Source organism: Palaemon carinicauda, chromosome 44, assembly GCF_036898095.1.
Source record: "Palaemon carinicauda isolate YSFRI2023 chromosome 44, ASM3689809v2, whole genome shotgun sequence".
Taxonomy (NCBI): Eukaryota; Metazoa; Arthropoda; class Malacostraca; order Decapoda; family Palaemonidae; genus Palaemon; species Palaemon carinicauda.
In genome coordinates this window covers 48,339,701-48,367,200 of record NC_090768.1, presented here as the reverse complement: position 1 = coordinate 48,367,200, position 27,500 = coordinate 48,339,701, and the positions used below count along the sequence as shown (strand labels likewise).

The following is a 27,500-nucleotide window of genomic DNA, read 5'->3' as shown; positions in this document are numbered from 1 at the left end:
CATAGTTTTCAAAATATTTTCCTAAACATTCCACTTATATTCATTTACTAATTTTGATTTCATCACTGGATGTGTTTTAGATTGACCTCTATTATGTGGACGCTTACTAATCAGTTCCTTAATTTTAGACATACTTTTATAAACACACCGCAGTATTAGTAGTTCCTTGGTGTTTATATCCTGCTTAAATATTATTAAAAGATTATTATGACGTTACTTCAAATTGCGTAGTTTTTCCTATGGTGTGAGGGAGAAGCCTAAATAACATGCCAGACTGCCATACACGCTTGTGATATGTCTATTATAAAAATAATTACCTTCATATTCCTTCAGTTATAGACATCATCATTTTGACGAAATTTTTCAGTTTTATATTCCGCTTGTCAATATCAATTTTGTTAATAATTATGTCCTTAATCCAACCGATATGTTTCTCAACTTTATTCGATTCATTCATCGTTTGTTTTCAGAGCCATCATCGAGAACTTTCATTATTATTATTATTATTATTATTATTATTATTATTATTATTATTATTATTATTATTATTATTATTATTACTTTGTCGTCATGAATATCATTTTCTGCTGCTTCAAAATCGACCATCGAAGGTTGCGTATGAATCTATGTTCCCTTATGATGAATCACCACAAAAGTCTGTGGCAATGGTCTTTCAGAACTGGGGTTCTTTTCGGCACAACTTACTTATTGGAAACGTCCCTGCCTGGCGATCGCCGGACTGGGGTTCGAGTCACGCTCAAACTCTATAGTTTCTTATAGTGTCTGCAACCTCACCATCCTTGTGTGCTAAGAATGAGGGGTTTTGGGGAGCCCATAGGTCTACTTGTTGAGTCATCAACAACCTTTGACTGGCCCAGCCTGGTCTTAGCTTTGGTGGAGAGGTGGCTTGGGTGCTGATCATTTGTTTACAGGTTCAGTCTCTAGGACTTTGTCCTACGAGCTAGGACATTGTCACTGTCCCTTGCCTCTGCCATTCATGAGCGGTCTTTAAACCTTTAAAACTTAAGAAGTTCATGGTTGCTTTCCTTGCAGGCTTCTTGACACGTATTAACTCACATAACTCCGAATTTATTGTCTTATTATTTTGGTTATTGTCCACTTCTATCTTCTTACTTCTTTAGATTGCAGTTCCTCGTCACTTAATCTTTTTGTCTTCGTGCAAGTTCATTTGGCTAATTATGAAAGCGCATATCTTTGACAATGAAATCCTTTTCCTCGAAGTTTGAATCTCTTTCACCAAATGCTCTATTGTTTTGATTTATGACAGGTTTTCCCTTGCTCGTGAATGGTATGCATTGATATTTGATCACCTTTTCATCTTTGCTTATTTTGTGCCACTCAGTAAGTGATTACCTTTATTCTAAGTATGCTGATCGTTCCGTATTAATTCTGTTTTTCGTATCTTGTCAACCTATCAGTACAAATGGGACATTATCTGATCTACACATAAGAAACTTAACATTGCATTCATGTTTTATATAAAATTGCCAATGCGATTTTGAAATTTCTTTATCTTGCCCTTTTATATATCGATAATTGAAAATCAAATTAATTTTGATCCCGTATCAGAAATTTACGTAAGTAGCAAACAATTTGCGTTTGCTTAAACCTTTTTACCAATTAAGATATTGAATCTACTCAAAACTTTTTCAGAATTTGTTCTCATTGCCATTAGCGATACTGAGGCAATGTGCAATATGTTTTGCATGCTTTTCTTGCAATAAAATGTCTAATATAATTGACATTTTTTCCCATAATAACAGCAAGTAACTGTTAATATATGTGTGTATACTTTAACTTTATTTACATTCCCTTTGTGTTGATGAATTGCACGAGAATAGAAGTTTACTGTCATTTAAGCTAACTCAAACGCCAGTTCCTGATTTCATTTAAACTACCTATGCATTGTCTCCTCTTCCTCCCGTTCCATTGTTTCGTCCTAACCATTAATTTCCACCTTTTCCGTTCCCTTCCGGCCTTTACTTTTCCCCAGCCTTTTTATTTTTACTTACAACAGACTTCCCTAATTTTCTTTTTGGGTGTGTAATCGAGTCTTCTCGGTTTATAACTTCAATATTTTATACATTGTATACATTTTATATATATATTAGACGACACAGAAATCAAAATCGGCAGCACGGGTCTAATCAGTCTCTCTCTCTCCTCTCTCTCTCTCTCTCTCTCTCTCTCTCTCTCTCTCTCTCTCTCTCTCTCTCTCTCTCTCTCTCTCTCTCTCTCTCTCTCTCTCTTTTTTTTTTTTTGGCCTGATTCTCCCCTCCTCCTCTTCATTATGAATTGAGTCCCCCCCCTCCATAACCTTTGTTTACACATTGTGTTGCTTCTGTTTACATTTATAAATTGCTTATGGTTACATGGATGAATTATATAGATTTTTTTTTATTTTCGTAGAAAGGAAAATTTAATGAGAAAGATATAATATACCCATATCTTATATGATGATCATTGGCTGACAGTGGAAAAAGCTACGTCTGACCGGTCGTGCATTTTCGAAGCTTAATGGTGTCTTCCTTAGACCCTCCCCCCACGCCCATTTAGGAGCAGCTGTTGTTATACTAGCAAGAAATTAGATCAGCTGTGAATAACACCAGTAAATAAAATAATCACTATTAACAGTGGCTAAGTATCACAGTCTCCTTAGGTTCCATGCTATTAGAAACATCTCTCTGAAATTTGATACAGCTTTTTGGCGTTCTCGCAACATCAAGTAGATAAGCCACAAGAAATGAAGACTTTTAAGTCAACAAGAGTAAGCGTTACTTCATCAGTGATGGCACTTGCAGTAGCAATGCTTGCAGAATCTTTACCACTGGACCGTATGATTTGTTATGGATTATTTCACTTGTCAAAACAGCTTTCTTAAGCATTAACTGGCACACAATCTCCAGATATCAAAACTCTGCGGTCATTGCCAAGAAGTAACTTGCAAAGAACCCTCGGGCACACTACTCTATCTCGTTTCTCTTCCTTTTTTTTTTTTTTTTTTTTTTTTTTAAGATTTCATAGTTTATATAGGAAATATTTATTTAAATGTCATTGTTCTTAAAATATATTATTTTTCCTTGTTTCCTTTTCTCAATGGGCTATTTTCCCTGGTGGGGCCCCTGGGCTTATAGCATCTTGCTTTTCCGACTAGGGTTGTAGCCTAGCAAGTAGTAGTAATAATAATAATAATAATAATAATAATAATAATAATAATAATAATAATAATAATAATAATAATAATAATAATAATAATAATAATAATAATAATAATAATAACAAAGTGAGATTTATTCTCTCAAAGTTAAGAACAAATTAGAAATATCCATGTTTTCTACGACGGCCTTTAAACACTAAAAATCTCTGGTTGATTCTTTTGACATATCGTGGAAGTAAAGGATTAACAAGAGGCATAAAAAATATGTCTTTTAATAGGCAAGAGTAGCTTCATTGTTACCAAGATGTGATTCGCAGAGCAAAAACATTTTATGGTTTTTAAGACACATGGATAGTAGTTTCTAGCAAACTTTATTTTGTTATATTTTTTTTAGATTATTTTGCTACTAATAATCACAAATTTGAATTATAAAAAAAGAAACATTAAGAATGAGAAGGTTTTTAAAAATATTTGGTTGACTATTTCTCACTTTACAAACAAATTAGAGCAATAAAATCAGAAATTAAATAGGAATCAAACAATAAACCATTATATTATACCAATTACTACTAAATACACCTGAAAGTAAGTGAAAGTTCCTTCCAGAGCAATTATATGTTCGTGCAAAAGCTATTTGGCCGTCAGACCAGGGTCTTTTTCAGAATACTTCGTGTCAAAGTCAAAATGCTGTGGACGTCACATCCTTTGTTAAGGGATTCAGCAACCACTAGTCTACATTCTGTTGATGGAATTTATTCAAAGAGAGTAGCACCATTTGCCTAAGCAACGAGCATTATTTTTAATAATGTGTTAAAGGATTTTTCATATTATTTCTTTCGAAGCTTAACAAACAAATGTAAGTAAAACCAAGAAATCGTCCTCAAAGCTCATAAAATTTGTGTACATTTATTTCAATGAGAAAAATTGAAGCCTGAACAGTTTTCCCTACTTTTTAGAGTTCATCATATCTTGATGTATATTATATAACATAAAATTCTCTAAGACTTCTTGGTGATGGTTGATACTTATTTAACGAACAATCCAACCTGTTTAGGTGTCTACATATTGACGACACAAGAAAAATGTGTGGCCAACTCTTGGGCAATATGATACAGTTGGACACAGGAATCCCTGGTATGCCTCACTCTGAAGAAGTCCACCCAGCCACACCCTTACTTTACAGCGAGTTATAATGTTTAGCGCCGTCCACGACTTCTGCCATCCCTCCCTACGCTATCTGTTTGGTTACTCGCTGGGAAGTCAGGGTGTGACCAAGGCCTTGGGTGTGACAGGGTGAACTTCTTCGGATATCGGAGTGAGGTATGCCAGAGACCCCTGTACGTGGCCGTCCTCAATTTTAATGGAGTAGTTATGCCATCTATTCATGGTTGACTATTTTTTAGGCTTTGTCGTAATTAATTGTTCGTTTTTACTGATGATTCTTACATTGGCTAATGATGTTTTTCCCCTGCAATACGTAATTATAAGGAAAATACCCTAAGATAGTGGAGGCCTAATTCTAATGTACATCCCGGAACAGATAAGAGTATTGCTAATCAGACCGGTTAAAACACAACACACCATGTTCGTTCGTATCAAACAATTTCTTAATTACAATGTATGCACAATGCTGAAGGGGACCTCTTCCCGGCAAAACGATAAACATGTTTATAATCACTTGAGGGTAATGAGGGAGATTGAATTCTCTGTTTTACTCTCATTGAAGAATGATTGAATGTTTTTACATTTTTATGATGTTATCAAAATGACCAGGGGTTTGATGATAAGAAGTATTGCATTTTCCCAATCCATACAATAAAGTGGGAGCTCTACCAGAGATTTCTCAGCCAAAAAGTCTTGTGCTGTGTATCAATATAAAATTGAAAAAGAGAATTTATTTCCATGTTTTGTTTATCTTTCTGACTCAAGCTGCTCCCATAAAATTTCTATTTTTATAATATATGTGTGATACATGAAACCCAAAAAACTGTTCCTTTTTTAATTGGTTTATTCTTCCAGCTCCACGTCCAACTGGCAGAAGGTCGAGGAAGCCCGGGGTTGATCGAAAGCCAAGACAAGCCTACAGCGCTAAGCAATTGGAAAGACTTGAAGCGGAATTCAAAGTAAGACTCCACTTTGGTTTTGCCTTTAGTTGTAGTGATAAGCAAACTTTTTTCCTTTTTTTCTATTTATTACGTTACATCAAAGTCATTGAATTGCATGCTTTTGATATAGATATCTTTGATTATTAAAAAAAATTGATTTGCAGTTAATTATACAATAATGCTTTTAGAAATTCCCTCCGATGGAGGTTTTGCTAGATAATTTTAAAATGAGAAAAGTTATTTTATGTATAAGGTAAATTAGATATATATTTGTGATGCGATAAAACAGGACCGTGGGGCGTTACCTATTATGGCTATAACATTTTCGGTACAAATCAGTACCTGTTCGATATACGTATAAGAAGGCATATAACAGTGGTTTGTATGTAGTATCTTTTAATTATTATTATTATTAGTAGTAGTAGTAGTAGTATTAGCTAAGCTACATCCCTAGTTGGAAAAGCAGGATGCTATAAGCCCAGATGCTCCAACAGGGAAAATAGCCCTGTAAGGAAGGGAAAAAATGAAAATAGAATAATCTACGAAGAGTAACAACATTAAAATAAATATCTTCTATATAAAATTGATTATAACTTCAAGTCTGGAGGGAACGACAAGACAATACAAAGTAGAAATCACAAACCAATATGAAAGTTCACTATATCTTCCTTGTTGGATTATCTCCAAGAGAATCATTAACTCGCTTGAATTAATTAACAGTGATTATCTATAAAATCAGCATGTAATTAGATTGTTTGCAGTTATGTAGTAAAAGATACCATGATATATTTATTGTGAAATTATTTTTCGAAAATATTTTCAAGCAAATGCTTTCTCCAACAGGGGAATCAGTTCATTGCGGAAAGGAAATAGAGATGTAAAGGATAAATTTTGAATAAGAAATAGAAAAAAATAAATAAATTAGACCAGTAACAACATTAGTTAGACAAGTCAAATATAGACTACGGTGAGCGCTGACGTCATAAGACTTTCAAATATTAACTCATGGTACAACGGTTTGCTATTTTCTGTATCATCATGCTTTCAATGAGTTCATAATAAATAGATATAAGGGAAAATAGCCTCTAAGAGCATGTACTTCATGTACGAAAAAAAAAATTGTTGAGAAATATTGGTGCTAAAGAGTTATCCGTAGCCAAACAATATGTCGTTCACTTCTTTGCATATATTACAAAACATTGTTTTTTTAAAAAAGAATTTTAGTCCGTCTGGAAAAAAAAAATCTTCCTTTGAATATAAGTTTTGAGTAAATGGCAAACATAGTAATGATAATAGCAATATTAATTGAATTTGTTGAATGCTAAAAAACTATAATGGTTAGGATAGTGCTTTGTAAAGTTCTTAAATATTTTTTTTTTCCTCGGAGGTCTTATTAGCTGGTTAGATTGTAAATCCAATCCAATTTTGGTGATAAAAATCTGAAGAGAAAATTTTTTTGAAACTACTGCCTAGGTATAGATCGCTCTTTTTAAAAATTCCCATAATTATATGTCAATATATTTTTTTTAAATATTTAGTCATATGTGTTATTTTTAAAAACAAATCTTTGCACATTTATTATTTTTGTGAATTAATTTATAAATAGTTTAGTTATACCTCCTGGAATTTCAGGATGTATATTTTCTATTATTGGATAACTTTGTTTTAGAGAAAACGTAATAATCCATAGAGGGTAAACTAAAGGAAAAAGCTCCGCCATTCTTTTTACTTTTTTCGTGAATAGTAGCGACCCAGGAATTAACAAGACCACGAAATAAATCTTTAAAAACTATCTAGGGTATTATTGGAGTGTATTACAGGGCAATGTAAACTAGGAAAAAACTACTTTTTCTAATAGAAAAAATTACGCTCTCTCCGAAAATGACACTCGTTTCTGTCGCAAATGAATAGTTTCAGATATATATATATATATATATATATATATATATATATATATATATATATATATATATATATATATATATATATATATATATATATATATATATATATATATATATATATATATATTTGTCCTACGATAATGGGGGACCCCCAGTACACCCTGTAATACAATACAAATTTACCCTATTTAGAAACCTGGTAAACATGTTTGAGTTACAGGTCTGTAGTACGTTTTTATTCAGACATGTAACTTCCCAAAACAATTATTCTTTTTTCCAGATATTACCGTTTTCAAGGCTCTCATTACCAAGCTTAATAGGGTATTTGATTTAAACATTGTCCTCAAATAACTTTATGTTTGTAATTAGTGACTGTAAATTTAGTATATATCATGCTTAGTACACAATATTATAATGAAGGCAATCGTCGGAAGATAGGTAACAATGTTCATGAATACTGTTTGACCTTTGAACTTCTGGTAAGCACAGTACGGAGTATATAGAGCCTTGAAGGGGATCAACAAAGTCTCAAATCAAGGAAAACCTTGTAACTGACACTCGGGATAAGAGCTGTAAGGGTAGTTCTTAATAATTTTCAATTTACCAACCAAATGTCACAACGCGAGATACAAATGTCACTATAGTTAAAAAATTTGGTAGTTTTGCCATTAGGGTACCATGAAGTGTAAATGCGTAAATATGTATATTAACAATTATATGGAATCCTATGCATATAATCACCTAATTTTTAGGTAATCTAGGCATGTTAATGTTAAAAACTGTGTAACGTATGATAACGAAGATGTTATAGCACAGAAAATCCAGCTAGATCTTGATGGCTGAAACTCTCGGAACTGTCATTGTCAGTAAGACCATTTACCTCAATTCCTTTACTGCATGCCTTTGTACCTTCATTCGATGTACCAACTCAGGCTACTACAAATGCCTTAGTTGCCATAATAACATAGTCTGCAAAAATTATAGAGCCGCTAAGAGAAGCAGAGCCGAGGCACACCTTATTAAAAAAGGCTCCCTTATGATATTTTTGACATAAAATTTTACATGTGAACACTTTGAACATGGAAGTTTAATCATTGCACAGGAAAAGGGAATATGGAATTCCCCAATGACTTTTATTTTGACAGCTTTATCATTACCTGACCTTTATTTTTATCAGCGCTATATTCAAAGCTCATGCTTGAACATACATGGTAGCCAGATGCAAAGTTGAGGTCCTCAATGAATTGTGGAAGACAGCGAACTTCCGGTAGATTCATAGCCAGTTGATAATGTGCAATATTTAGTAGCTGCCATAGGCAGAAAAGTACAGTTTGTATTGTTATTAACTTCTGCTCGCTGTGGCCTCATTCATTTTTCCACCAAGAGAGCAACTCATTTGGAGATGTTTCAACTCAACCCATCTCTCGTAGACACTGAATTTATCAACTATGAGGTAAATGCATTACCGAAAAAAATCATTGATAAAGAGTAAACAGCTGATAACCGCCTAGATAACCCTGTAGATAACAAAATAAAGTAACAAAAATGACATGTCCACCAACTGCAGTGCTAATGAAAAAGTTGTGAAAAAATATCACCTCCAGACAAGACCAATCATCCTAGCATGTCAACATTACAGCTAAATATACTCAGAAACAGTTTCACCATCAGGGTGAACACACACTACCTTACCTCTACTCCTGCTCTCTTTCTTCCGTCTTGCTGTCCAACCTCTCCAACTGCTGAGGTTTTGCTTGTTGCATTTCGGACTAAAATTATTAATCCAATCTACGCTCATTAGAACTGTTGAAATTATTTACAAATGAGATTAACTCAGACTAAACTTTGGCGCTGATTTATATATCATCTCCTTAATGATGCAGTGACAATCACCTCAGTTACACCCATGATAACCTTATAATTAACCAATATCTGCAGGAAAGCAACTTTATTCTGGAACAAGGGAAAGTTTCGTGTTGTTTGGTAAATCTAGCTGCACTTTATATCGTCGTAAATCAAAACACAATCATGTGTGCAATATAGATACATTTCTGCATTGCATCTGGATCGAACATAGGACTTTTGTCTAAAAGGCACTTGGCATTAATAACATATCATACTCGGTCAACATTGAAATCACCCATCAATAAGATTTATTATTATTGATAGATACATACTTGTGTGTGTGTAAATCAAAATTCACTGATGCTAAGTGGATTCCCAGAATGATCTTTCATCTGCTTATAAAGGCTTTTTTCCCATTTAGACTAAATAGTGTAAACACTGAAGACACTATCTATGGCTAGTGAAACATTTGCAAAACTACGCGGTAAGAAATACCTATAGCCTTTACCCTATGTTGAAGACCTGGAACAAAAATCTGCATAAGTTAATATATTTGTTAAAGATTTAGAGTATGCACAAGAAAAATAGATTCAAGATTTAGAATTCATAATTTAGCTGTTCCTTCAATTCAGTTACTATCGTAGAAGAAATTCTTTTCATATGTATAAATATTATAACCCCAAAACACACTAATATACATATACTTTTGTAATTTTAAGACTATAAGTGATAATTACAGAAATAGTGCCAATTAAAGCAATACCTAATGCCATACTCGAATATTAATTGAGATATAAAAATAATTATTCAAGATTATAATAATGATTGTGAGTAGATTTTCATTACCATTAGAACTAGTTTTTTTAAACTAAAATTCTTAAGTAAGCAAATGCCTCCTATTTTAAGATTATGTACAAGACCTTTATCAGTGGAGATGAAAACGAACTGGTTTTGTTTAATTTTTGTGTAGCGTTTAATACTAAATTGACGTAAATCTAGTTGATTCATGTTTATAATAGGGAAGTTTAGTAATTATGAATAATTATGTTGCGGCTGCTAAGCTTGACAATAATTGCAGTAGCATCCTTTCAACAGACTCATTTAGCATCACGATTAATTTTTAGGCTGGGAAGCAATACCTGAGTTTAGCTTCCTCAGATGTTCATTCGCTGTCTCTGCTGCGGGACCTTGTCCTTGTGGTTGATTTCATAATGCCGACGGATATTGTGATTTTGCTGATATTATATTCACTAGAGCCTCAGTAAGTGTCCTCGGGTTTCATTTGTTCTGGTTAAGTGGTACTGATTTCAGATTGACAGGAACTATGCCAAAAGTTGACTTGGGCCTTTTTCACACCCCTTAAAATATTCTTGCGTGAGGAGCTCTATTTTACTGTGGTATGTCAAGTAGCTTAGACGAGGGGTGACCTGGGTTAGTAAATATATTTTTAAGTAGGATTGAAGTATGTTTTGGAAGATGAACCTGAGGCTGGTATTGGAGTCATGGTCGAGTTTCAAATACTAATGTGTTACGTACGAACTTTTTAGATTGCAGGGCGGATGAAATGGGAAAGTCAACTTGAGTGTTTATAAATGGGAAGAAAGTCGTGTTTTTATTTGTTATTAGTGCTCAGTTTCATACATTGAGAATCTGGTATGTTTATGGCAAAGAATCCACAGTGCCTATTATCTAGTTTGCCATTATTTATTGTGGTTTTTTGTGAAGTATTAGTTAATACTTTCAGTCTGACTATGAATAGTAAATTTACTTGAAGTCGTCGTTTGCGTCATTCCGTAGTATTATCTCACCTCATTATGGAAAAATGATCTGGCTACATATGTTCTACTGTACACTTTGTCTAATTAGATTAATTTGCATGATTTAGTATTTTTGCATGATGTAGGTTCAACTATCATCTTAATCTTACATTTGACTTTGGACATAATGTGTGATTATTTGCCGTCAGCTTACAATTGTTGGTATTTGTAAATAATACAGGAAATTTGTTTCTGCCCTATCAAGAAGAGTTTCTTATTTGTGGGCACCTGCTTACATGTGTTACTTCCTCCTAAAAAAGCAATGTCTGTTTCCGGTTTTTTTTTTTTTTTTTTTTTTTTTTTTTTTAATCCGCAATAATTTTGTTATTGGCCATGGCTCTCACTCCTAGCATGGAAACATAGTCGTTGATCGATTCGTTATTTTTGTTGAATTTTATGATTTTGTCTGTATAACACTTCAGGAAAGGAAGGCTTGTAGTTTTGCCAAATTGATCCTCATGAAAATGGTTGACGGTTTCTTGTTCTCATTGGAATGTTATATTTCTTCTAAGACTTGACTCTACCACAATTAATGTTCCTTCTCTTCCTCCTCCTGTCTCTTCCCCACGTGTCCCTCATATGCAATTTAGGTATCGAGTAACCCTTATCCGGTAAGAATATTTTGGAATAGGTGCATTTTTTATAACTATGTTATATTTGATACATAACATTGAGTTCATTCTTCCACCTCTCCAAATATTCACAGTCACTTATTTGACTAAAGTTTTCCCTATACTTTTTTATCTGTCGTCATAAGTTTTACTTTGCTTAGATATATTTTCAATGCTCTTCCTATCATTCCACACTCCCATATTTCAACCTTTTCTTTTACCTTGTAACACACGTGTTTCACACACACACACTTGTACACTATAAAGCTATTTACTTTTTTATTGTATACCTCGATCTACACCTCACTGTTAACAGAATCGGTTCAACCCTGTCTTTTCATGAATTGAAAAAGAATTTGTGACCTTCCATTGAAGGTACTTGTATATAAACTCGCTGTCTGTTGGAATGAAGTTAGTTTCATTCACCTCACCTCTCAGTTACAACCTAAGTGCTCGCTCGCACAATTGGTGAACCCGGAGTGAACAGCTCCCTCCCGCCTTCCCCCCTCACTGCTGACTTACTATTTGATGATGTCGCCTTCCGACTCTTGACTCTCCTATCTACGCCACATCCATAAAACTACCGCCCTTTGCTAGTACAGAGGAATTCGCTTGGTTTCTGAGCACAAAGGTCCAGTCTTGCATCAAGGGCATAACTCAGTCAAGCACTAAAGCAGATTATGTTCTCACGGCGATCCCCTAGAACACTTTCCCGGAAATCTCCGATTGGCTTTGCGAGCAAGGGGACACTCCAGTAACGTATGATTCCCGCAAATCATACCTCCTGGAGCAGTACTCGCCATTACCAACAACCTGTATAGCCAAACTTTTTCAGCTCTCAACAACTGTTGGGGAACCAGAAGGCTTCGCTCACCCTCATTGAAATAATCAGTATCACTCGCCTGCAACCTGCTACAGACGGCTCTCATCGTGAGGTGAACCTACTTCATGCCCTTCGGGTACGACGCTTACCTGAATCAGTATGGGCTGTCATACCTAGTGTTGATATCGTGCCTATGAAGGACCTGATGACCAAAGTCGAGACCCTTATGGACAGGCACTTGTCTACCTTGAAGACCTCCATTAACGCCGTCACTCCTGACAAAGACGACAACTATTCAACATCGATCGAAGCTGACGTGTATGCAGTAGGACACAGCCGGCTATCCCGTGACATGCCAGAGTGGCCACACAGCCACCCACTACCCACCACTCGCTCACGCCCCAACCACCGACCTCTACAGCCACTTACTGATGCCCATCGGCTGCAGTTATACTACTACCACTCCAGATTCGGGGCTGCTGCAAAGAAATGTGCGAACAGTTATCAGTGGCCAAAAACGTGGATGTAGGCCATCGCTTGTGGCAGTGGCTTGCCAAGTACAGGTGTGCGATTTTTGGTAGACACGGTTACTTGCCAGCCTGAAAACCTTGAATCAATCAATCAATCTCTTTTGCCAAGGCCTCTTGCTAGGACACGATGTAGTCTGTATAAATCTGCCAACGTCTGCTTAGTATCTGCCAGACTCTTGCTCATCCACACCTCTTTAACCCGCCCCCTCTGTCCTCGCTCTCCACATCAGCGCCCCACATATGCCTACGCATCGTATCCGGAAGTCTTCCGTCTGGAACTTCGCCAAACATGCTATTTATCACCATATCAAGATGATGGGGCCCCCAGTGTTCGCTAGATTCTAGTGTCTGGCACCGGATCATTTGGCAGCCACCAAACAAACGTTCGCCGAAATGGAAGAAATGAGCCTTTGCCATAAGGCCTCCAGCCCATGGTCGTCACCCTTACACATTGTCCGAAGAAAGAGTGCTCCTTGCGTCCATGTGAGGATTACAGGTGTTTGAACATGTAGACAGGGATTTAACTACTGCACTGTAATTGTTCAGTGGCTACTTTCTTCTTGGTAAGGGTAGAAGAGACTCTTTAGCTGTGGTAAGCAGCTCTTCTAGGAGAAGGACATTCCAAAATCAAACCATTGTTCTCTAGACTTGGGTAGTGCCATAGCCTTTGTACCATGGTCTTCCATTGTCTTGGAGTAGGGTTCTCTTGGTTGAGGGTACACTCAGGCACACTCTTCTATCTCATTTCTCTTCTTCTTGTTTTTTTTTTTAAGTGTTTATAGTTTACATATGAAAGATTGAAATTCTTGTAAAGTATTTATTTTGTTATTTCCTTTCCTCACTGGGCTATTTTCCCCTGTTAAATTCCTTGGCTTATAGCATCCTACTATCCCAAGTAAGGTTGTAGCTTAGCTAGTAATAATAATAATAATAATAATAAGAAGAAGAAGAAGAAGAAGAAGAAGAAGAAGAAATCTCTAGAACCGATTTTAGGAACATTCCAGAATTAAGTGAAATTGGAAAACAGGATATATATTTCATCCAAAATGTCATATACCACTGAAGAAAGAGTAGTTGATGCTGAAGACATCAGTCCCCTTCCTTCAGTGGGTAACAACTTGGATCAAGAAATGGTTAAAGAAATAGGTATTGATGACTAGGTTGAAACTGATGATGCTTCACCCAAACTTTCAAAAGCCCAAAGAGCCACTGCTGCAGCATTTACAGAGAAAATTAATGAAATCATGGTATTCCAGAGAAGCACAGAAGAAGTATTTGTTTGACAAATACTTTTCCAAAAGCTTTATATGGGTGCCCTGGACACCAAAGAGGATATCCAAAGGGCTATAAGAAATCATGAAGAATAGGAAACTACATTTTTTGGCTTTAGGCATAAAGTTCATAAATGGATTAAGATGTACAAAGACACCTGGACAGAAAGTCTATCTGATCCCACAGATCTTGTCATTTTCATCACAGCAAGCTTTCTTCACATAGATCTGATGCATCAACTGGACCTTATGTCTGCCAAAATAAAATTAAAAGAATTACGGATCAAAATTTAGGTGGCCAGTACACCTTCTCATATTGCAGAAGAGAATACATAAAGGAAGGCACCATTAGCAACAGAAAAGGACAAGCTTGAGCACTAGGTTGCAAGGAAAGCCTAATTTTACCAAGAAGAAGTTACAAGGTGGGTCCAGCTTGTGTTGTGAGGGAACAAGGGATTTAATTAATTTTCAAGGGTCTATCGCCATTTCTGCTTAAGTATGCTACACGGATCAACAAGGATACTTACCATGCACTCTTGTGTGAAGTAGTATGAATAATATACTCATGACCATTGAGAAAAATAAGTGATGACGTCAGAGATCTTCAGCCATTATATCCAAGTCAGCTACTGACTATGAAACCTACAGTATCTCCACCGCTAGGACATCCTAAAGGACCAGAAATCTATGCTAAAAAAGTAGGAAACAAGTGCAAGTCTTGTCTTATAGGTTCTGGTCTAGGCGGAAGGAGTACTTGGTCAACCTTCAAGATTGTCAGAAGTGGAATACTCCAAAAAAGACACCTCCAGATTGATGATGATTTGCTTATTAATGATGAAAATTTTCCAAGCAACAATTGAAGACTATGGCATGTGAACAAGATTCACCAAGATAAGTACAAAATCATCAATCAAGAGATAATATTGATTTTGGTGGCTGAGTATGTAGATGCATATCATAATGCATCATTTAGGGTAATGTAATGTATTTTTATTTTGTGTAGTACTTTGTATACATGTATTGATTTACCTATTTTGATTAGTATTTTATGACAGAGTTGTGAATCGATTATCAATGGGTTTAAGTTATTGGAAGACAATTACAGACAGTCATACCAGCAGTAAGCCCAAAACTAAGTAGTTCATCACACCTCTAGTGTGGAAATTACCAGAATATGCGAGTACTATTTAACAGAGTATATAAACTGACAAAGTAGGTCTAGAGACTTGGTTGAAAACCAGTTCTCAGGGCGTTTGTACAGTGTCTATTGATTTATTCAAGCTTTTGAAAGTTTAATATATTTTGCTTGGATATATCTTTGGATATTGGGGAAGTCACAAACGATTTAGTACCGCATATACCGCTCATAACATACTTTTAGTGAGGGGTTCATAGTTGTTAAAATAGTATAACAATCCACAATATTGATTCATATCTGGATATTATTGAAAGTGTACACAGCAGTTCAGTGGTGTGCATTAAAGAATTTATGCATAAAAGTGTTAATATTGGTGTATTCTTCAGGATGAATATTCGTTTAAGAAATAAAATTGAGCGTTACAATTTTTGTGTCTTAATTTCATCCTGTAGTATAGAGAGTTCACCTCAGTTACAATGCTCATTGATTAGATTGTCAAAATTTTGTGTTTAATATACTATGTGTGCTTTCCCCATAGTTATGGAGTATCCATTTTATTCTCTTATATACTTTTGTTTTTTACATTTTATTAATCTCCCATCGTCCACCTAACTACCCTGAACATTTTCTGTTACCACTCCACTGTATTGAGATCTTGATTCCTTTGCTCCAATATATTTTATTTCCCCTTTCCACCTACCTTTTAGCTTTTCTCCTCTCTCCTCTGCATATCTAAATCTTTTCTCCTACTTCCTTTCGAGTAGATTTTGAAAGCTCTTTTTAATTGCCATTTGTACATTCTAATTCCACCTCTGCCTCTAACTATATCCCTTACAAATTACACACCTCATGCTTCTTCTGGTGCCTTGTATAAATCTTCTGTCAGTAGATTCTTTATTTTCCTGGTTTATGTTGCATTGTTCGTAAATTTCTTTCTCATTTTTAATTTATTTCCTTTTTTAGTTCCACTTTTTTTTTTAATGTATCCTTGCCCATTTTTTCCATCACTTACAGTTCAACTTACACCATTCTCTGTTGTACATTGAAAACCTTTTATTGTATGACAGTAGAATCATTTTTAATACTTAACCTTCACGGAATTTCAGTACTCTTTCGCTCTCTCCCTGTTTCTCACTTCATAAGTTTCTTTTCGTTGCTTACTCAAAACAGCTCTGTCTTCCCCTGCCTGGCCAGGTAGATCTCCTTCTATTGGGATACTCCCAGACTGTGACACCTACTGTATGTCATCTGATAACCTTTCCCAATATAGTTTTATTTTTTCTTCTCTGGTTCCCCATTTACAAAGGTGTTTTTTTTTATACTGAAAACACACCTTACCTTTTTTTACTTATGACATTTTAATTAATCTCGAAACTAGCCTACTTCGTTTTATCTTGTACTATAGCCATTCTGCTATAATTTATGATTCTCTGTGTCACTACCGATTGTGGTTTTTTCTTGGCCCTGTACATGCCATACTTGTATGTTCCTCTTTGTCGACATCTTCGTTATTATGCCTACCATGATTGTTCCAACACAAAGTTGTCAGCTTTCATAAAAAAAAGTTACCTGATTCAGAGCTTGATTTTATTTCAATTCATCAAAAGTCATATTGTAATGCAACTATACCTGTAGTTCAAAGGTAAACCTTCAACTGATGCGTATTTCTTATTTCTTTCCAGGTGGATAAATACCTGAGCGTCTCAAAGAGGCTGGAGCTTTCTCAGGCGTTATCACTAACAGAGACCCAAATCAAAACCTGGTTCCAAAATCGTCGGACGAAATGGAAAAAGCAAATGGCCGCTCGCATGCGCCTTGCACAGAGACAAGGGCTCATCCCTCCGCATTTATACCCGGTGCTGCCTCCGATTCCTCCCATTCTTGGGTCGTATTACCACCCTCTGAATCCCCACTCACACACCACTCACATAGTCCCACCTCCGCCACTTCTCACTCCTATTTCCGCAGCCGCTGAAACTTCCTATTCCACATCTCACGACCACACAGCAACTCAGATTTGAACTATAACCCGTTCCACAATTCGTCTACTCATCTTTATTATTTAATAAAGCTAATGAAGCTAAATCCATAATAAATATTCATAATAAAAGGGATATTTTAGTACCCTCTCCCCTCTCAGTACACTTTTCACGATATTTTGGCAAAATTGTACAGAAAAGGTTAAAACCAGTTATAAATATTAACAGGAAATTGGGGATTTTCAGGAGATGCGTTTCTTTCTGTTTATATTTCCCTTCGTAGGTCGGCCTTTGATTCAAGCTTCGTTTATTGTGACACTGTGAAGAAGTGGAAGACGCAAAGGAATTTTGTCTTAAACGATCACCAGAACAACAATTGCCCTGTTGGTCAACTTCAGCATTCACCTGGGTATCTCAAACATTATCTTCGAAATGAAGGTAAACAATTTTTTTTGACCTCACATCCATTTCTTTTCAGGTTTCACGATAAACCGTGGACAATAAATTTAATTTTTTATCAAGATCTGAAGAAAAAGTTCTCAGACTTTTGATTATTGTTATCAGTGGAATTTTTTGTAAATCAGGAAAACTTTCCGCGAGTAGTGGACCACGGATGAATGCATCAAACTTTTGTGGATGTTTGTCGATAGGCCTACAGGTATGGATAAGAATGTTTCATCTATTTATGTAAGTTTGTTCACTTCAATTATCCTTCCAGCAACTTATCTGAGTTTGAGGGGTTCCAGGAAATGGTGAAAGATTTACGACAATCAGAAATAATTTTGTGACACCTATTGTTAGCTACTACTGTAGACAAACTAAGGGAGAGTAAGAAAGAAGCTTTGAACCAAATTATTACGAGTGTAAAGACAGATTAAAGAGGGAGAGGGATAGAGAAAATGTAAGTTATAAGAACCAAGATTACAGATATTTCTACATTCACTTCAAGGACTATGACTATCTTACAGACAAAAGCGTCTGAATTGCAGAGGCATTTCATTTCGAGACAAAAGGCAAATCAGTAAGACTGTAGTTCTTTGGTAGAACAAAAATTGTATAACACTGAAGGTAATTACTATAAAATGTTTTGGAAGATACGAAATCGTGTGGATTAACTTAGGCTAGGTTACATACTGTACCATCATTTTGTCTTTAATTACTGTGTCACCTTTATTGCTTTATGATCCAAAACGTTGATCTGGAATTTATATGGGTAGCATTTCTATTTTCAGACGTCTAGGTAGCCTAATTTCGTAATTTTCCTGGAACATGAGAAAATAATTGTCTCCCAAGAATATATACTGAAGGTAAATTTGACACTAATGTCATCCCAGGATCAGTCACGGAAGTCTGTGAGTTTTGTTACTATGGTATTAGAATTGATGGTTATCTATTTTTTTTTAAATGCTAATCCAGTGTATTAATTACCTCCACCAACGAAGTTGCAAGTAGGTTATGTTTTACCCCCTGTTTGTGTGTTTGTTTGTGAACACCTTCCTGTCCACAATTTTAATCGAAGAGTAATGACACTTGTATGGATTAACTAATATGTAAAAAGTTGGAAATATTAAATTTTGGAAGGTCAAGGTCACGGTCAAGCAAAATGTCCAATTCACGTAATCAGCCATAAGTAAGGATATCGTTGTCACAGAGACTTCAAACTAGGTTCATAATCGAGAGTATGAAAAACCGCACCAATTAATACATGTTAAGGTCAGGGTCAAGATCGAACAAAAGGTCGAGAAATAAGCTGCCGCGGCGGAGGTCTGCTCTCAACTGAGTGGCCCTCTAGTTCTTTAATAATATTACAGTTTATTTTCCCCATCTGAGTTTAAAGTTTGCAGCATCTGAAACATCCTTGGTATTTGTTTATGTGTAAGTAAAAAAAAAAATATTAACAGTAGGATACTGACACCCTGAAGATACTAAATAGTGACCATTAAGTTGGTTAAAATGGTGAAGGGTAAAAAATTTTTTGAAAGCCAACCAGAGACTTGTCATGAAAACTGGTGAATTTCATTTATATGATACTTTTTATTTTTTCCAGGTGTGTATGCACGTACATTTAAGCATGGGCCTGTAAATACAGGCTGTAGATTGAAATGGACGTGATTCCTCTGAAAATTGAAGAGCAAACCTTAGGACGCAAAGTAGTAGATATCCCTTTTTCGGGTGTTTATAGTGGATAAATAATATTCTTGTAGCTACAGAAACTAACATTTAAAACAACCGCACTGTTTGGTGGCATGCATTAAGTATAATTTCTTTTAAACACCCGAGAATACATAGCCTATATGTGAGACTCGGTGGTTGTTGACAAATATACATTAAAATACACAATTTTCCGTGTATTTATGATAAATAAAATAACCCACAATGTATGAAAAATAGAAGTTTATTTAGCTTTCGAAGGGACCATCTCCCTTCCTCTTCAGAATACAAATGGTTACAAATTTTTTAAAAAGAGTTACAAAAAGGTTCTTAAGAGATAAAAAGCCCGTTACAGTCTTAGCGAATATTAACAGCATTTCACGGTGGTTTGTTTACATCGTTTAACAATTCCTTAACAATAGTTACATTGTTTTTTACAATATTATTTAAAAACTGATCCAATTTAAAATTACTTTGATATATATTAAAATTATTAGAATTCTGAATTAAAACAGCTTCAATCAGTTTCCGTCTATGTGTATCAGGCATTGATATCAATTTGTCCATATTCTTAAAATCTATTGGGTGATTTTCCCGTGTCATATGTTTAAAAACAGCGCTATTTTCATCACCTCTTCTAATGGAATCTCTATGTTCTCTCTTTCTTCTCTCAAAATCTACTGATTCTCCTATGTAAACTTTATCACACGAACCACATGGTAGTTTATATATACATGCTTGTTTGGCAGCCTTTCCTTTCCCTGATTTTGTCAACACCTTTTTAATAGTTAAATTATTTTTATATACCCCAACTACTTTGCAACTTTTTAGGCAGGTGTCAAGTAATTTGTTGTCTTGGCCTGTTTGAGGAATGACAAGAAGACACTCATCATCTTTTAGAAATGGTTCTCTTTCTTTTGCAACATAATATGTCTTCCTTGCTTTTAAGTGTGCCTTTTCGATAAAACCAGAATCATAGCCATGACCTTTGAAAACCCTTTTAAGATAACTTATTTCAAATTCAAGAGAGAACATAGAGATTCCATTAGAAGAGGTGATGAAAATAGCGCTGTTTTTAAACATATGACACGGGAAAATCACCCAATAGATTTTAAGAATATGGACAAATTGATATCAATGCCTGATACACATAGACGGAAACTGATTGAAGCTGTTTTAATTCAGAATTCTAATAATTTTAATATATATCAAAGTAATTTTAAATTGGATCAGTTTTTAAATAATATTGTAAAAAACAATGTAACTATTGTTAAGGAATTGTTAAACGATGTAAACAAACCACCGTGAAATGCTGTTAATATTCGCTAAGACTGTAACGGGCTTTTTATCTCTTAAGAACCTTTTTGTAACTCTTTTTAAAAAATTTGTAACCATTTGTATTCTGAAGAGGAAGGGAGATGGTCCCTTCGAAAGCTAAATAAACTTCTATTTTTCATACATTGTGGGTTATTTTATTTATTTGACAAATATAAATACGCAGTAAACTAGAATATAATGCAGTGGAATAGAAAAAATAAAAAGATTAATGACAGCATACACAGATAGACCAACGGAAAGAATGCAATCTCAACTTTTCGTTTGTGTAGCAACTCTAGCCTATTCAGCATTTAGACTTTGTCTCACCACAACAAGTCTGTAAGCATTGCTCTAGTACCTTGTTCTGAGTTCGGAACAGCATGTAATGTCCCTTGCCGTCTCGGCTCTTATTTATTTACTTAACTTGTAGTGTTAAATACTTTAATTTACTAGATTGAAAATAATTAAAAAATTTTCAATAAGAGCTACTGCTATCATTGAAACTTTTGAATGCTATGTGATATCACTCATAAGTACGTAGCACTTTAAGGCAAAATGAATAAGTGAACGCTTACATTTGATATATGGTAAGTTGGAAAACGACAGAATTTGATTATATTATAAAATTGCATACTATTTAATGTATCAATTATTATGGATGCTCAATAGTCCGAGTGGGCAGTCTCAAGCCAGTACATAATTCATGGCATTTTTTTTTGTTTATTGTTTACTATAGAATTGCAATGTATAATGTCTTTTCATTCTAATGTTTGGTTATCCATATATATGAGTTACTATTTCGTTTTGTTTTATGTCCATATAATATTCATCTTTAATTACTTGTCTAGTTGTATATGGCAGCTAACATCGGAACTTGTCGAACGTCGCGGCTGTCAGTTCAAGCAGTAGTTCCTTCGTAGTGTAACCACGATTTCACCACTGCCTTCAGGAAATAACTTCATCGTTGAATTTCTTCGCTCTGCGCATACCAGGGAAGGTTTTGTACACAATTCATGCCACCCCAGGTTGACAGTAGGTATTACAATTGCTTTATTGTACTGAATTTTAGTTATGTAGTGTCTGCGTAGGCTAACTGTTTTTGACAGTCTGGCCGTCCTCGGTAAAGTCAGTGTTTTGATGAGGAAATGCAATATTGGTAAGTCATTTTATCTGGCTAGTTTTTCGATCTATTTAGAGGATGCCCTTCATAGGCTATAACCAGTCCCTTATTTGAAATGTCACAAGGGAGCGGAGGTTGGGTTTTACTATAATACTATACTTTAGTTTTACCATTATAGTTCGTGCAAGCCATTTGTTATCTTTATCCCCAACTCAATATATGAGTTATCGGGGAATCCCTTTATTTTCAATATCCCTTATTGAATTAAGGGTTTGCCTGCTTTACAGTAAACTTGATTTATACTGTGAATGATTTATTATATCCTAACAGGTTTAAGGTTTGTGATACATCGTATTGTAATTTACTGAGACAAGTTTTATATTTCAGGGACCTCATCATATTCATATATGTCCCAGTTAATTTTTTAGATTTATTGGACAAATGTTCCATTCCTAATATTCATCTTTTGCTCTTTCATTTCATGTGAAATCCGTCATCCACGTTTATTTATTTTCATGATTTTAAAAATGCCATTTTACGAAAAGTTTGAGGTTTATTTAGTATCCAAACCTGAATTTATTTGTCCCAAAACGTGAGTAATTATATGTATTTGTAAGCTATTGCCAATCAATAATCAAACGACAGTGTGGACGCATTAACTTACTCCCACCAAACCAGACATAAGATTCATGTATTTAGTCAATTTACTTTTAGATACAAAGGGGAAATACATTTTGATTGTTTACCAGTGGAAATACTAATAAATCATCACTGACTTGATGTTTGTAATAGAATTGCCATTATTTTTTTACTTGGTCTTGTTTAAAAAGCGATTTTAAGAGTGGTTTCATCCAGTCTCTCTTGAAAAGAAGCAGGGTCGTGAACTACCTCTTTAGCATTGATTGATATGCTTGTCTGGAGTGTTTTGGGGAGCGGAGGGAGGGCTTTACTGGTGGGGAGGACACCAGGGTGGTGTAGTAAGATTGGTGTTGGGGACACAGGGACAGGGTCTCGAGATGATTTGCATACAATATATAATTTTTAAGGGGGTTGCATGGTTTCATAGTGTTTGTAAGGGCTGTGAGTAGTAGGTGTTTGGGAGATCTGAACATTCCGATCGATAGATCAGCCTTCGAAGTCTGTTTTCTAGAGTGGAGTTTCTGTCAGTTATGAAGGTTCTATTAGAAAACATTTTTGAGTGTCAGTTCTGTCGGTAAGGTGAAGAAGCTTGGTTTCTGCCCTCTCTCTGTTTCTTGCTGGTACTCAAAGGATTGTCTGAATGGTGGTATTCTAAATAACTTCCAGCCTCTGTTGACACACTCGCAGATAGACTGTGAGAGGGTAGAACATGATCTGTGTAGTTCCTAAGGCCGCCCCTAAACGTAACTGTTTATCTGAACGATATAACTGATCAGATAAATCGTTACGATAAAACTGACGTGTAGGGGGGAAATTTGCGCAGATTTTGATCGTTTCAGATGAACTGAACGAGCGGCATTAACAGTTGAATCATTCATACTTTTTATCTGAACGATCTAACGATTGTCAGTCTTTCATGAGGCGTTATTGCACATCTCATGACTCTCCTTTCTCTATGAAAGGTGTTACTAATGATAAAAGATTCAAAAGTACGTTTCCTCGTTCATCCTTATATAATTTTTCCAATCCTTGGGCACCGCTCTCAACTCCGCCAACAAGTTTGTATGAGTATAAGTTTTTCTGTTCAATAGCCATTCTCTACTCCACTTGCGACCTCGCTTAGATCCAGAAGCACTTTTTGCCCTTTTTACGCATAATACCGCAGCTAAACCTGCTAGAGCCAGAGAATCCTCCTCCTCGGATGACATTATGGAAACTGTGGAACCGATGCAAATTGTAACGATATATCGGAATGGTGTAGGGGCAGCGACGTTAGATGGCTTGCAACGATTTTTATCTGATCAGTTATATTGTTCAGATAAACAGTTACGTCTAGGGCCGGCCTAAGAAAGCGGACAGCTTGAACATTAAATAGAGAGTTAGTGAGGCGCTCGTTGCACGAGGGATGTTGAGAATAAAGACACTTTTACCCGTAACAAAAGGAGAAAACTTGATTTTCCAGAAATACGAACAGGGTTGTGGTGGCCGATGTGGTAACATACCTGACTGGGGTTCGAGTCCCACTCAAACTTGTTAGCTTCTTTGGTCGCTGCATCTTCGCCATCCTTGTGAGTTAAGGAAGGGGGTCGGAATGGGGGAGCTATAGGTCTATCTATTGAATCATCTACAGTCATTGCCTGGCCCTCCTTGGTCCTAGCTTGGGTGGAGAGGGGACTTGGGCGCTGATCATGTGTATATATTGTCAGTGTCTAGGGCATTTTCGTGCTCGATAAGGTGTTGTCACTGTCCCTTGGCCCTACTATTCATGGGTGACCTTTAAACCTTTAAAAAGCTCCGCCTACCCTCTCCCTCCACCTCAAACCCCCTTCCTTCTCCCTTCCCTCTAATCTCTTCCCTCACCTGTCTCCCCCTCCCCCACTCTAAAAGTTTGTTTCAGTTTAAGCTTATGATCCACTCGGTTGTCATAACCCGCCAGTTGACTTGTTTATTTATGCTCTCTCTCTCTCTCTCTCTCTCTCTCTCTCTCTCTCTCTCTCTCTCTCTCTCTCTCTCTCTCTCTCTCTCTCTCTTATCCCATCCAAAGGCAATTGGCGGTTTTCTCTTTCTTAAAATATGTTGTGTTACTAAAGCATTTCTGTAACCACAACAACATTCATAGATATATACAATAGATGCCGGGTGACCCCATGTCGGCCAATGGTAGGGCCATACGTAAAGACCGAAGCCATCTTCCCCCAGTAGTTATGAGCGGTGGCTCGCATGGTATTCAAATGAAAATAATTGTCGCGCACAGTTTTATCGCAACATATGTGCATACTGCTTCGAGATTTACTTATATATTTTGATATGTTACACGAAACGAAATACTTAAACACCTAGATATTTATTGGTGTATACAGATATACATTTATATCTTTATATATGCTTATATAAAATACATGCAACATCAGCCAAATTGCGATGAATGTTTGGTACCCATGACAGTGAGACATTTGTTGATAGAATGTCCGACTTGCAGTACCAACAGAAATAGATTATCTGTTTGAGGCTCGAAGTGAGGATGAAGAGTTCATCCATGCCAAGATTGTGTCGTACCATACTAGGGGTATTTTTAAATTTATTTGTGAAGCAGGTCTTCTGAAAGCTTTTCTGCTGTCGTAAGGAAGTTTTTGCTTCTATTGTTTTAAATTGAATAACCATTTATTTATTTCTCCATTTATAACAAAGCATATCGGTGTCAATGACCTCAAATGTCAGGATGGCAGATAATTCCTGATCAATCAGTTAATCATCTAAGTTGCAGAGCAGGGACAGGTTTTTTTTTTTCTTCAAAAATACAAGTTTAAATTCTGTACATTATTTACAGAATATTTAATAGACTTTGCCAACAAATAATTCTAACACGCTAGGTAGAAAAACCAACAAGGAGAAATAATACTTCCATTGTTTTAACACAACCATATTAGTTTACCTAATATTATGTTCGCTTCTTTAGCTTTTGAAGTACGTCAGTGCCTTTGATGGTGGATTCGAACATTTCCTGCGCCTTACAAGAATCAATAACTTGATAAATTTACTCCTATATTTCAATACTGAATACTTTTAATCCTTTATTAATAATTATTTTCCCTTGGATTGCTTTGGGTATGCTGCAGTAAAGACTGGGGTTATAATTTTCTCTCCATAATCTGGAATGACAGGAATGACATCCCCCCCCCCCTTAAGTACAGTAGTAATTTACTCAAATGTAGAAATGTTAATGTATTTCAATTGTGTAAGTCTTGCTGTATTTAATTTGTCTTCAGAATTAGACCAACTTCGTTAGTATTGAAGTGTAGGATAAGTAGGCTTCCTATAATGACTAATTGATGCTTTTATTTGTTAACAAAGTATTTTTTTTTTTGTCACAACTTGTTTATTTGATACGGTAATTTGATTTTATAAATGCTTAGCTAGTGGTTACTGATAGTTCTATGTTCTTACCTCGGTGTTTGTTACCGAGTTAAATTTTTTCCAGTTTTTGTTGATAAGTCTCCTTAGGGAAATAATTTAAATGGGTTAAAATTATTTTCGAAGCAGTTACGGTGGCGACTGTATTTATCCCAATAAACTTACCCCATTGCTTTTTTATTGTTTAAGACAGTTTTTCACATTCTCTAGAAGAAGGCTAGCTGAAGAAACATTTTATTATTATTGTTATTATTATTTATTATTTATCATTATTTTTATTATTATTTATCATTATTTTTATTTTTGTTTATTGGTTGTTTGTTTTTGTTCGTTTGTTTATTTTTTATTTTTTATTTTATTTTTTATTATTTATTTTTTATTTATTTATTTTTTATTTATAATTTTTTATTTATTATTTATTTATTAATTATTATTTAATATTAGCTAAGCTACAACCCTAGTTGGAAAAGCAAGATGCTGTAAGTCCAAGGGCTCCTACAGGGAAAAATATCCCAGTGAGGAAAGGAAATAAGGAAATAGATGAACAATATAAGAAGTAATAAACACTTGAAATAACATATTTTAAAAACATTAAAACAAATATTTCATTTACAAACTATAAAAAGACTTATGTCAGCGTGGTCAACATAAAAACTGATTCAACTACTCTTATTAGGAAGATCATTCCACAACTACTAACGTTTCCAGAGGCCGTGTAATAGTTTTTTTTTTAAATAACTCCTAAAATAACTGATGGATTTCCATGATATCAAAGCAGGCGGCGTTTCATACAATGGCCTAATTTTGGGAAATACTGTGCATTGCCAATTACGTTTCATTAACTTTTTTACTTAAGAAAATGAGGCTAAAGCCAGTCTTAGCCACCCACACATTCGCGAAAGTGATGACGTCCCTCAGTGACGTTGTTATAACGTTTCTTCCCCTGTACCTCCCATCCCCCGAATTGTTAAACGCCTGTTTAACTCCATAGATAATTGTCATATGACCTACCCCAAGCTATACGAAATTCTTTGTCAATAGAAGTTCAGCATACCTGGTAATGTGATTCGTGACTTTAGACTTTACCTAAACACAAGACCAACGTTTTATATCTTACCCACTCACTTACATTGAAGATCAAGAATGAGACTTATGACAGGAGACGAAAGAAGCCATGCTAACCCTACACTTCGCACTTCAAGCGAGTGTTGGTAAAGCAATAGAAATATAGTTTTCTTTGGGTTAAGCCGTAGGACTCATTCTTCCATACAACACAGGTTACTCGATACATCAATTTCCAGGAAGAAAATGACAGAGAGCATTGTTTGATATAATTTATTATTTGTCTCACACTTAACCTGTATAACTTAATTCAGCCGATTACATCTGTGGAGCCGACACAGATGTGATCGGCTGAATTAAGTTATACAGGTAAGTGTTCGAAAATTAATTTTAAATTTAAAAATTCATATCAATTTCACCAGAGAGAGTAGCTTGAATTCTTAGAAGGTAGACTTCTAAAAGATGCTTAAATAAGGGCATTGACATCGGCCATTTGATAAATTTTGAAATCATATATCTATCTATCTATCTATCTATCTATCTATCTATCTATCTATCTATCTATCTATCTATCTATCTATCTATCTATCTATCTATCT

The 27,500-nt window shown here is 35.3% G+C and overlaps 1 protein-coding gene and 1 long non-coding RNA gene across 2 annotated transcripts in view; both read left to right on the top strand.

Moving 5' to 3' along the window:
• The window catches only part of LOC137634541 (homeobox protein HMX1-like), a 24,540-nt gene extending 7,211 nt beyond the window's left edge, over nucleotides 1–17,329 (top strand). Inside the window, exons 2-3 of the mRNA XM_068366993.1 lie at nucleotides 5,198–5,301; nucleotides 16,905–17,329. Of these exons, the coding sequence (XP_068223094.1) occupies nucleotides 5,198–5,301; nucleotides 16,905–17,243 (443 nt within the window). The 3' untranslated portion in view covers nucleotides 17,244–17,329. The remainder of the gene's footprint in view (nucleotides 1–5,197; nucleotides 5,302–16,904) is intronic.
• A 4,241-nt stretch (nucleotides 17,330–21,570) lies between these two features.
• The window catches only part of LOC137634102 (uncharacterized), a 48,526-nt gene continuing 42,596 nt past the window's right edge, over nucleotides 21,571–27,500 (top strand). The window contains exon 1 of the long non-coding RNA XR_011042449.1: nucleotides 21,571–21,705. This is a non-coding gene — a long non-coding RNA (uncharacterized lncRNA). The remainder of the gene's footprint in view (nucleotides 21,706–27,500) is intronic.